Below are 12,567 nucleotides of genomic sequence, written 5' to 3' on the forward strand. Positions count from 1 at the left end.
CAAAAAAAGGGGGGTTCCAATCCCTTGAACCCCCCTCTGGATCTGTGCCTGCCCTTTAAAAATAAAATTATCCTTATTTTGAGTTAAAGCTTATAGATTTTTCTATAATGCTTCTCAGGGGCGGATCCAGCCATTTTAAAAGGGGGTCCCAACCAAGAGCAAAGAGGGGTTCCAACTATATCTCCCATTCAAATGCATTGCTCGGTAAAAGAAAAGGATTCCAACCCTCAAATCTATGGTCAGGTTGTTGTCTCTTTGACACATTCTCTTTTTCCATTCCCAATTTTATCATGTAGTCGTCGTTGTCCCAGGACATTTAGTTTTCGCTTAATAACTTTAGTACAAGTAATAGAAATCTATGAAATCAAACACAAGGTTTGTGACCAGAGTTTTTGTTCAGAGTTTAGGAATTACATGAATTCGGGGCCAATAGGGGCCAATATTAAACTTTGTTTGATTTTATAGAAAATTGAATTATTGGAGTTCTTTGATATGCCAAATCTAACTGTGTATTTAGATTCCTAGTTTTTTGGTCCTGTTTAAATTGGTCTACCTTAAGGTCCAAAGGGTCCAAAATTAAACCTATGTTGATTTTAACAATATTTAAATTCTTGGTGTTCAGATTAATATGCTGAATCTGAATATTTACTTAGATTTTTTTATTATGGGCCCAAATTCAAGTTGATCCAAATCGGGGTCCAAAATTTTACTTTGTTTGATTTCAACAAAAATTGATTATATGGGGCTCTTTGATATGCTGAATCTAACCATTCATTAAGATTTTTGATATTTTGACCCATTATCAAATTGGTCCACATTGAGTTCTAAAAGGTCCAAAATTTAACTTTATTTGATTTCACCAAAAAATGAATTATTGGGGTTCTTTGATCATGTTGATATGCTGCATCTAACCATGTATTGAGATTTTGAATATTGGACCATTTTAGAGGTTAATTGTCAATTTAAAATTTTTAAGTACTTGGACCGCATTCATTCTGTGTCAGAAACCTATGCTGCATCAACTATTGAATCACAATCCAAATTTAAAATTCAGAGTTGTATCGAGCTTGAATGTTGTGTCCATACTTGCCCCAACTGTTCTGGGTTCAACCTGTACGTTTGTATCAAGCTGAGCCATGCATAGCATTTTTATCTGATTTATATATTAATTTGAAATTTTGACAAGTGAGACACATACAGATTATACTGTTAACAATATTTCAGAGTTTAACGTAGTCAAGCGAAACAAATTTTAGAAGAATAGTTGAATCATGTCTTTGTTGTCAAATGAAAAATTAGTACGAACACAAAGTATGGGAATGTTTGTTTTTTAAACTATTGACCAGGGTGAAAGTCTTTGAAAGTCATGACTGGCAAAAAGTTTGTGAAATGAAATAGCACAAATATTCCATTCTTTTTAAATATAACTGAATATAAAGAAAAACACAAACTGATGTTTTATAATAGTTTTTACCCTTTTTATGTTTTATAGGACAAGAAATATAGAAAAATGATGAAAAATATAAACAGTTACAATAGAAATGAGCGCAAAACAAGATAAACAGAATACAACAAGGCCTAAATGGTAAGACCACTTCTATATACTGTATAAAATTCAGATTTTTCGGGGAAGGGACAACTTATTGTGATTACAAAAAAAATCTGCATAAAGATCTATATAGTTACATAATATATATATATATATATATGTTTCTGTTATCAAAATATGATTTCTTATTTTTTGCGATACTCACCCAGTCACATTATTCGCATTACTAAAAAGTTTCGATAATTTCTGAATTACAGTAATAAAAGAAATTGCCTTTGAATGATGACTCATATAAAAATAAGAAAATGTGGTATGGTAAATGAGTGACTTATCCACCAGAGTTCAATGAAGCGGATGCAAGAAATTAAAGGCCAATCATGGGCCTGCCTTCAATAATGAGAAAACACTTCCTTTATAGGTCATCCATTAAAGATCTCAACATATAAAGATTTAAACAATCCAATTTAGTTCAACATGTTCAAAGTCAATAACAATTAATAAAAAAAAATCATGCCTAATATAAAATATTGTTTGTTTCTCCAATCCTGACCGACCCTGCAAAAATGGCCCTACTCATAAAATTTTATTGTCAAAACTAAGCCAAATATTATTTTATTCATTTCTGATTTTCGGGCTTGCCGGATCATCCGATAATATTCAGGCTTTTGGGAAAAATAAAATTATTTACCTACCTACCTACCCACACCTGGCTTGTCAGAATAGGGATTAGGGAAACAAACAATATATTAATTTAGGCCTCATGTCTGTGAGCACTCAACCTGACCATAATATAGGACAGTGGTTCAAATATTAACACAACATATGAACATTCTATAACAACTATTGCAAGTGGCTCAACTTTAAATATCACTGCAAGGCACTAAACAACGAATATTATATCTTGGACACAAAGCACTGAAATAAGAGAACTCATAAGCATGACAAGTAAGAATATCAAATGAAAGTTTCTCAAAATGTTCATTAAAACATGATAAAATAAGCTTATTTATATTGCTGTTTTTTTCTCCATTTATAACATTTTTTTTTTATTTTGTGTATTTATAGGTCAGATATCTTGGTTTTTATGATCATCAACAGGTCCTGCAGGTCTATACTGAAGAGGAAACTTAATTGTTAATACTTTTCTACATAATGTGCTAATTGGATTATTAATGTGAAATGAACTCAACTGTGTGTTTTTCTGGAAAAAGAAATAGAAAAAATCCTACAAAATTGCTATAAACAAAATGGAGTACTATCAAAGAACACAATTGTGTAAAATGTAACAACCTACATTCATATTAACTGATGGATTATGGAGAAATTCAGAAAAAAATAGTATCTTTGTCATGTTTGTTGTCGAAATAAACACCTGCTTTATCAATTCATGTACATGGCTCCATCATATCAAATATACAAAGAAGATGTTTGAAGAACATACGTTGCCAAAATTTATTCAAACAATTGAAGGAAGATGTCTTGTGGATTGAATTATTTATGCACTGAACTGTTATGTAGGGGGTCGAATACACAGCAGCTGAAACAGAAGACAAGTTAATTTGACATGAAAAGTGTTTATTTTATTTAATATGCAAATATGAGCACAATATTAATAACATCACAAATGGTATGATATTCATAGCATTTTGCTTATTATTGTATTGTCTTAAACATGCTAAACAGTCAGCCTTTTGTTTTTGTATGTTTAATACTCACCATGAAAATTTGTATTACAGTATTAAAGTTTTAATTATCTTTTGTATCAATAATTCAGTCTAGGAGAAAATATATTAATACTGTTTGTACTGTTATGAAATTTCCATAGAGGAAAAACATTTCCTTAAGGGAAATTTGATGTTCAGAAATTTCCCTAGAGGAAATTTGAAGATCAATGATTTCCTTAGAGGAAATTTGTTGTCTTGAATTTTCCTCCAAGGAAAAGTGTTTGTCAAAAATTTCCTCACAGGAAAAAGTATTTCCTCCAAGGACAATTTGAAGCTACAAATTTCCTCACAGGAAAAAGTATTTCCTCCAAGGAAAATTTGAAGCTGCAAATTTCCTCAAAGGAAAAAGATTTTCCTCTAAGGAAATAAAATTTCCTCAAAGGAAATAATCATGCAGCAAATTCCCTAAGGGAAATTTTTTTCCCTTGAGGAAAAAACAATTTCCCTTGAGGAAAAATCTTTTTCCTTCAGGGAAATTTGATTTCCCTTGAGGAAAAGTACTTTTCCTCTGAGGAAATTGTTGAAAAAAGGGGCATAACTTTTTCAACAGTGGTGCTAGATCCAAAAAAATTTAGGACAAATATCAGGGAACCCATACCAACCAAGTTATCAACTTTGTTTTGACTTAACTCCAAAAATTAAGGTGACAACTTTTGCACTCAGCGGAATTGCAAACTTGTCCCGGAGACTGTTTTTAGATCCTACTAAACATTTTCCACCATTTTCTTTCAACAACTTGGCCATAAAAGCGAAATATTTTGGTAAAACTTCTGTATTTAATTTTTTACTATTTTCAGCCTGAAAAAAAGAAAATTTCAAAACAAAAATTAGTTATCATTCAAAGATTCTGCATCTTCTTATTGATATAAACTAATAGATATAAGAGAAGATGTGGTATAAGTGCCAATGATTCCCTATTGAATAAACGGTGTAAGGAATTCTAACGCGTCCCATTTCATTTGTCGTGTCTAAACATGTTTTTCAGCGTATTGCAAATGAATATTCTTTTTTTTTTCTCTTCCTGACATGCATGAAATATTTGTCACGGGAATTAATTACAAACAAATTAATGGCTATGTTAGCCGTAAAAGTTTCTATATCTTGTATATCTTCCTTAAGCTCTTTCAAGCAACTCGTGAGTCCTTGATTATATTTTTGTATGTAATTTTTATTGCACCCTGGTTCCCACCCGGTACTAAGTTCAAGGTATCAGCTAATAGCCATACGCTTTCACGAGGTCCCGGTACGGCGTTTAGGAGGCTCGCGGGTACAAAAAAAAAAATAAGCAAAAAATTAAATATTTGTTTTTTCAATACAAATTTCATTTATTACACTTTTAGTTATTACTTTATAATATGGTACAAAAATCACCTAGACAAATCGATTAGGTTTGGCCACAGATTACTTTAAAAAATGTTTATATCATTGAAAAAGCTCCAATTATCTCCCTTTGGTGCAAAAAGGCCATTTTTTAAGTTTAAATTGAAATATTTTTTTTTTTTAACTCATCGGTGACCTATATTTTCATTATTGTTTTCAAACAAGCTATACATAAACTAAATAATAGTAAAACTTAAGGAAATTCGATATTACCAATATTTCTCCAATCAGTTCAACAGAAAAAAAGGACATAAACAAAAATGTATGCTTCTTTCGGAGGCAGATTGTGAGCTTAAATGAACGGTGACCCCACATTTTTATTTTATATTTCTATGAGATATAAGACAATATTTAATCATAGAAAAAAATAGCAAAATCCTATATTAGAAAAAAAAGTTGATTTAGACCCGCGAGCCCCCTTAAATTATTTTTTAAATTTCAAAATGGACCGGAAGTCTATCTTTATTGTTGACTGTAACTGTTTTAATGTAATCTTTTGGAATGTATTTTTGCAAGTATCTTGTTAACATTTGTGACAATATAGAACTAGAATTATTAGAATTATTATAATTTTTATTAAGATAAAAACTAACCTTTTTTGCTTCATCTTTTTCAAAAAACACTTTTACCATTTCCGTGAACACGTCGTTGTAGGTCTCAAAGATGACGTCACACTTAGAACTTTCCAAGTTATTGGTACCATACAGTCCTGTTTAAAATTGATTAAATTAAATTTAAAATATCTACAGCATCTACAGCAAAAGTGCTAAAGAAAAATGTATACCAATTCCTTATATGATCTTTCTGCCCAATGGAGTTTAAAATCATAGCTGGAAGATAATTTGTCCATTTTTCAGAAAATCCTGATACCCATTTCAATATTTTTGTTACACCTGTTCAATTGCCCGTTTTAACAAAATATTGATCTAATAGAAAGGGGTTAAAGATTTTCCAATCATCCATCATATATGGCTGTTTAACGTCCAGTGGCAAATTAATTGCGAATTCTGGACGAGAACATACTAAGAGGATATGAATATAAGGCCTGCTTTGTTCTAGACAGACACGTTGTGTCGTACTTTTAACATGCTGGTCCATAAGGTAACAGTCCCCATAAGGACATAATCCCCTACCAATATACACCATTCTGCCTCCGAACCAGTAGACCAGTCTTTTCACTTACTCCTAAATGTCACGTGTTTGATGGAGAAGCATCAAATATCAATGTTCAAGTCTTTGGTTTGCTCAAGCCGTGTTCCAACACGCGAGCCAAGGAAGCTACAATGTATCACCAAACAAGAGAACTGAGACGGTTAGTCTGTTGGTCCTTATCGTTTTTTTACATCATGTTTAAAAGTAGTCTACCCTCGTTCCATGTGTATAACCGTCTAGAACAAATCCTTTTTACTGCTGATCGGTTTAAAGTGCCTTTTTTATCAGTATGACTCAGAATTAATTGACAACTTCGAAAACGTTTTGTATGTTGAAGAGATATGTCAGATTTAACTACTTACAAAGGTTGCAGTCGAACTCCAGATCAATCTTATGTTACGTAAACTACAATACGTATGGTTTATCGAAGTATAATGACAGAGATTGTAACTAACTATTGACATTAAAGTATATTATAGATGGTCAATCATATTTAAGAAATTTTTGTCTAACTCGACTAACGTATTCATAGGCTATGAATGTAAACTTTTTGGCCATGTTTCCGTGAAGTTATCACAAATCAATTTAATTCAATATGTTATTGCCATCTAAACTGTACAGTTTGTGACATATTTCAAAAACAAAAACAAGTGAAGACAATGACTAAGTAACTTAATATATACAGGTTACAGTTGATGACTTGCAGAATTACAGCTGACTACATAGAGTGTGTAGGTCCTGATGTAAAGGTATTATCTTTTGTGTAGCTAGCTTGCTAGCTGAAGATATTATTCTTACCTACACACTCAATGTAAACGGCTGTAAAATTAAAAAAAATAATCATGATACCTACTAGTAAGAACGGAAATAATGAGGGACTTATAAGAAGTTATTTTCATATCTAATTTCCCAATACTTATACTCATATTCATATAACCAAGCTGTGTTATCCGGGGGTTTGGGGTAGTGGTTTTCGGTGCAGGTTGAATTATTTTTATAAGCTATTGACAATAATTATTGCAAAAGTACATAAACAGGTTAAACTTACCAAATTCACGGGCGATGAACCGTGCAATGGCACCAGTCTGATTGATCATGGTTTTATTATCTACCGTTAATATAGGCATCTGACCATATGGTGTTTCTGAAATAAATCATAAAGTTAGTAATAGTTGGTACTTAATTAGTTAATATAAAGATATACACTGTCCTTGGATAGGGGAAGGATTTGATGCCAGCACACCTATTTTATCAAGCCACATCCGTATTTGCCTCTTCCAATTCAGGAGCATTACTGCCGATTTCATTGAGTGTGGTGACACAGGTAATATCTTTGTTTAGCTTGCGTTCTAGCTGAACTGTGAAGTCATTATTAGGTAAGGTATACTACCCTCCTTTTGAAATGGCATAGTCCTACAGACAGATAAATGTAGATAAGTAATATGTCGGATTAGTCTACTCTTGAAGGAGGGTAGTTTTCGAAACCTAATACAGACTTCACGGTTCAGCTAGCAAGCTAAGCAAAGATAACGCTTTGCCTACACACTTAATGCAATCGGCTGTAACAACGGTGATTATCGTGTTTTGCTGTTAATAATATTTGTTTTTCGTTTATTATTGTATACATTAAACCTTTTTGATCGTTTTACATTTGTCATTTCAGGAACTTTTTATAGCTTCCTAAGCGGTATGCGTTTTTTCATTGACGAAGGCATTACGGTGACCTCTAGTTTTTATTTTATAAGTCATTTTGGTATGTTGTGTCTTATAAAATGTTTGCTTTAATGTAACAAATTTACCAAAAAAAAAAACCCATATTTTAAATATATATACATGATTGTATAACTGATTCATTCCCACTGGTATTTTTACCGCTACGTCAGACGCATAAACTAATGTCTTTGTAAACACAAAAAGTGATTTGGAATTTGATGCCACTGCCAAACAAGTGAGAGGTTTAGCGCTATTAAACCAGATTCAATCCACCATTTTCTACATTAAAAATGCCTGTTCCAAGTCAGGAATATGACAGTTGTTGTCCATTCGTTTGATTTGTTTTATCATTTGATTTTGTCATTTGATTAGGGACTTTCCGCTATGAATTTTCCTTGAAGATCAGTTTTTTTTTTTATTTTACATATACATGCATTGTAGATGATCAATGTTATCTGTTTTTAACTAAAACACCTTTTCAATTTGTATAATTCAAATTTCAAGTTGAAAAATGGGAACATAGGAAAATCACTTAATCACATACATTTGTGTACAATGAACATAGCATGTATATATGTGAATAACATTTTGTTTAATTTGAATGAATTACGTGTATAGCTAAGTATTGAATTTCGTCGTATCCATGACTTGGTAGGAATATCTTCCTTATCACGTTTTTAAAATTATCTAATACCTAAGTATACTCAAATTTTTAAGATCTGAAACAGTGACGATACTTCTTGGGGGAAGCAATTGGTATTATTTCAAACTGTCTCTTATTTAGCATTTACTTTCAATACTGAAAATAAATAAATAAAAAAAAAAAAAAAAACAGAGAACGAACAAATCCCCCCCCCCTTTTTTCTAATCGAGACCTCTTCATTTAAAAGTACTTGAACACAGATTTTTAATGCGCTAATTTATGTTGACCTCCTTGTTCTTTGATTGACGTAAACAAAATCAATAATGGATCACCTGTGTCTATAATTAAAACTCCGATTGAGGATATAAAATTGGAAACCTTAACAAAAATCCCCCCCCCCAAAAAAAATAAACTCAAGTAATCAATTAAATCACCTTTAATATTTAAAATTGTGCAGACTTTAATAAAGGTTTAAAAGACCTGAAATTAATCTCCCGTGTAAATAATGTGCTTCATAATCCAACGTAAATGTACATTGTATACAAAGATAAAGAAAACCTTGACCAATATGATCTCAATTCATATATTTGCATCTAAATTATAATTAGAATTATGAATAGAAAAATAAACCACTTACGTTGTTTTAAATTATAGTGAATAGAGCACCAGACAAGTTCAGGTCAGGGTCAATTCATTCACATTACCTTTTTTGTATTGCCTTTTAAAGTATTATTAACATTGCGGGGACCTAATTTATCAGATTTTAGACATTTTATTTTATCAAACTGAAGCAAACATTTTAAAATCAATTGTTCGAAATCATATATCATGTATATTTGATACATTTTATCATTTTTAATAATTTATTTTCGATCTTCATTGATTTTGTATACCGACACCAATGGCGATCCATAGAAAAACTTTAGGTCTATGATTTTAATGTTTGTTTTACGTCTTAGCAAGCAAGGAATTTAATTGATCAGTAAAACGTGATTGATAAAAAGGCTTTCAAATTTCATTGACGTTCTGTAACCTTGAATTTTTGTATGCGTACACGTACCAGTTTGAAAAACCTTGAATTTTTTAACAACATTTTGATTTTGTTTTTAATCATAATAAAAAACCATAGACAGTTTATTTTTGCATTACATTTGTTTCAGTTTACTGGTACATATATTTCAATCTTTTCCACATTTTGCTTGCTTGTAGGGAGATGAGGTTTTGAAAATTAATATCGTGGTCTAGTTGAGTTGATAAAAATTCAAAATTCAAGACATGTATACAAACAAAGAAATACATGTTAGGGCAATAGGGCAAAACATAAATGATACATGTGTTTTCGCGGACGGTGGGTAAGTAGGTAGGCAATATGAATTCATTTTACAAACATTTTTAAGCTGGTAACTACCAGAGAACCAGTCTGACTTTAACAGTGCTTGTTGCAAAATGGCTTCAGAAGTGTTCGGATAGGCGCTAACAATTAGGGTAGGTAGGGATGGCGGAAACACATGTTTTTAAAGGCCTTAGCGAGACTAGGTCGATGAACAAAATATGTATGCGTAAAAGCAGTAACAGATGAAAATTAAAAAAATATCCTGCCGCAAAATAACTTCTGCCTGTCCCCTTCCCCTCAGTGGCGAATCGAAAGGAGGGTTCAGAAGTTGACGATGTATGTTTCTTAATTGGGACATATATGGTTAGAACCTCCTTTAAAAGGGCTGGTACTCCCTTGCCCCTTCTAGCACTTCTTCCCAGAGACGGAACCGAAAAGGGGGGGGGGGGGGGGGTGGATGTTGGAAGTAATTAAGAAAAAAAGGAACGAAAATTAAGTATAGGCTACAAAATGCAGTTATATATTAAATATACACACACACTATGAAAGATATAAAAGCTTACTTGGTTTTAAAGCTGCCCATGAATCGCCCGTCAGTCTTTCATCTTCGAACTCTTGGCCAGCTCCGGCAAACAAAAGACGAAGAACTTCGCCTCTTCCTCTACCAGCAAAGTAAGACAGTTTGTACTTAGCAGGCATTTTGAATGTATGGTGCTATCTTCTCAAAGCTAATAAAAAATGAATAACGTCAATATATTGTCGAAGCTATTTATACACACATGAACAACGATGTTCTAAATACTGACGTCGAACCATGACCTATATTGTGACTTTTACTAGATATTCACCTCAGACGTGTATTGATGAAAGCTAGTAATACTGTATCGATATTTCTATTAAAATTATGAATATATATATATCCCCTTTATAGACTACCAAAGGTATTTAAATTTTAAATATAAACTCAAACCTAAATAAAGATTGTAGTTATGTTCTGAATTATGGCTGATGATGATATTTTATTCTTAATTGTCATTTGATATCGATGTGTTTAATGGATTATTTTTAAGGTCAAAGTTTAGAGCATTCCAGTTATAAGTAATAGACTGTTCTATGATCTTCTATTGTGTTACAGTTTTTAGCCTTACATTTTCCCACATTGATTTGTCCTGATTTAAAACACTTTTAAAATACATACATAGCTAAATAAGAAGCAAGTCATACATTAGGATTGGTTTGCTTATACCACGGGGGGGGGGGGGGGGGGGGGGGGTGTTAACTTCCTATTATTGGGTATACGGGGATGTTCCAAAAATATGGGTCATAATTTTGCGAGATTTTATATAAAAATGACCCTCCTTTTTAATGACATCCTATATTAAAATGCATTTACGTTTGATAACTGTATATTGATTTGGGGTATGATCTACATATCATATATAAATATGCTATTGAGAATCTTACACTATTAATGGTCAATATATAACGATAAAATATATGTGCACCAAACGATGTCAATTCATATATAAAAACTTAAGGGTAGCTGGTATATTTATGAATTATGAGTGATGCTGAGTTAGTGCTTATATAAGCAATGGGTCATAATTCAAATATTGTATATAAGTATAGGTCATTCTTTCTTAAATATTTATATAACTATAGGTACTGAATTTCAGTGAATGTTATATTAAAATGGGTACCTTTTTTGAGGCAAAAATGGCACACCCCTACCAAAAAAATATCGAAGTTATACCCCCCCCCCTCCCCTTCCGTGGCTTATACATGTCTGTCTTTATGATAAACCCTGGAAGAAGCAACATCAGCTAAAGATTGCAAAATGTAACAAATGGCTAAAATGAATTAGACGTACTAGTTCAGAAGCCAAATTATACACCATATATACTATGCAACATAGGCGGTCGGATTTAGCTGTTTGTGGTGTACCAAAAGGTCCCCCCCCCCCATTTTGGGGCTACATATATTATAAATGCATTGACATTTTACAAATAACACTCCAATTGTTGACTTTCTAGCCACAGCATCCCGCGTTTAAGAAATCCTGGATCGATAGCTGTACAGACAACTATGAATAATAGATAGACATAAGGGACTTATCATTGTTTCACCTGGGAAAAGGTGGAAGGAAAAAGGGGGAGGGGGTGGGGTGGGTTGGGTAATCGCTGATCATTTTGAAATAAAACATATAATTTTTTCTTAATCCCCCCTTAAAACATTTCTAAAAATTGTGACCCCCTCCCTCTTTTTAAAGACATGCCAAACATTACCTTTGACACACATGATACATGTATGTCGAATACTTGAAGATTCAACAGTAAACAAATATTTCATTAGAGATAGAACTAATTCCGCCAATTTCAATTTATATAAAAAAACAAATGAAACCCCCTTTTCCACCAACAGAACAAAACTTGACCCACTACATATTGACCAGCCCCCTTTTAACCAAGGTAATAAATGACAATAAGACCTTAATATGTGGTGCTTACACGTTACTGTGATCTCCTCGATACTTACTCCACATACATTGGTCTTATAAGCACATGTCTACATAACTCCTGGCCAACACGTAATACCGCCAAAGGAATATCCGTGCGTTAAACAATACTAACCCAAAAATTTCAAATTGCGAACAAACTGGTTTTATTCTTTGATTAGAACTCTAAACATTAAAATAGCACACGAGAAATCCCTATATAATGTAATGGCAATACACAAAACGACGGGACATGTACATGTTTTTCTACATACATGTACACTTCCCTTTCCGTTCAATTTATTATTGAATATTGTGCTTTAATGGTCTTATTTGTGCACTTTGTGTTGCCTGTGAGCACTAGCAAAGTGTTTAACGAACATATGCAACTATTCCAGTCATAATTAGGTTCGATAACTCTGTATGTGACTGGTTTAATTATGGTTATGTAAAATGTACTGGTTACCCAAGTAATAATTATATATAGATATTGCATCTTTGTTTCAACCCATCCGTGGTTTCCTTTCGTTGATATAAAATATTATCATAAAATGATTTCATAAACAATCGTATAATACT

The 12,567-nt window shown here is 32.3% G+C and overlaps 1 protein-coding gene and 1 long non-coding RNA gene across 2 annotated transcripts in view; one reads left to right on the forward strand and one right to left on the reverse strand.

Moving 5' to 3' along the window:
* Positions 1-10,287, reverse strand: part of LOC139498235 (glutathione S-transferase 1-like) — a 21,680-nt gene extending 11,393 nt beyond the window's left edge. The window contains exons 1-4 of the mRNA XM_071286604.1: positions 10,058-10,287; positions 6,854-6,949; positions 5,247-5,362; positions 3,968-4,071 (exon numbers count right to left, since the gene is read on the reverse strand). Coding sequence (XP_071142705.1) covers positions 3,968-4,071; positions 5,247-5,362; positions 6,854-6,949; positions 10,058-10,193 — 452 coding nt within the window. The 5' untranslated portion in view covers positions 10,194-10,287. The remainder of the gene's footprint in view (positions 1-3,967; positions 4,072-5,246; positions 5,363-6,853; positions 6,950-10,057) is intronic.
* On the forward strand, positions 316-3,304 carry LOC139498234 (uncharacterized). Its single transcript, XR_011657861.1, has 2 exons — positions 316-1,585; positions 2,615-3,304. It is a non-coding gene; the product is annotated as an uncharacterized lncRNA (long non-coding RNA).
* Positions 10,288-12,567: the final 2,280 nt, after the last annotated feature.

This window comes from Mytilus edulis, chromosome 12 (genome assembly GCF_963676685.1).
Source record: "Mytilus edulis chromosome 12, xbMytEdul2.2, whole genome shotgun sequence".
NCBI lineage: Eukaryota > Metazoa > Mollusca > Bivalvia > Mytilida > Mytilidae > Mytilus > Mytilus edulis.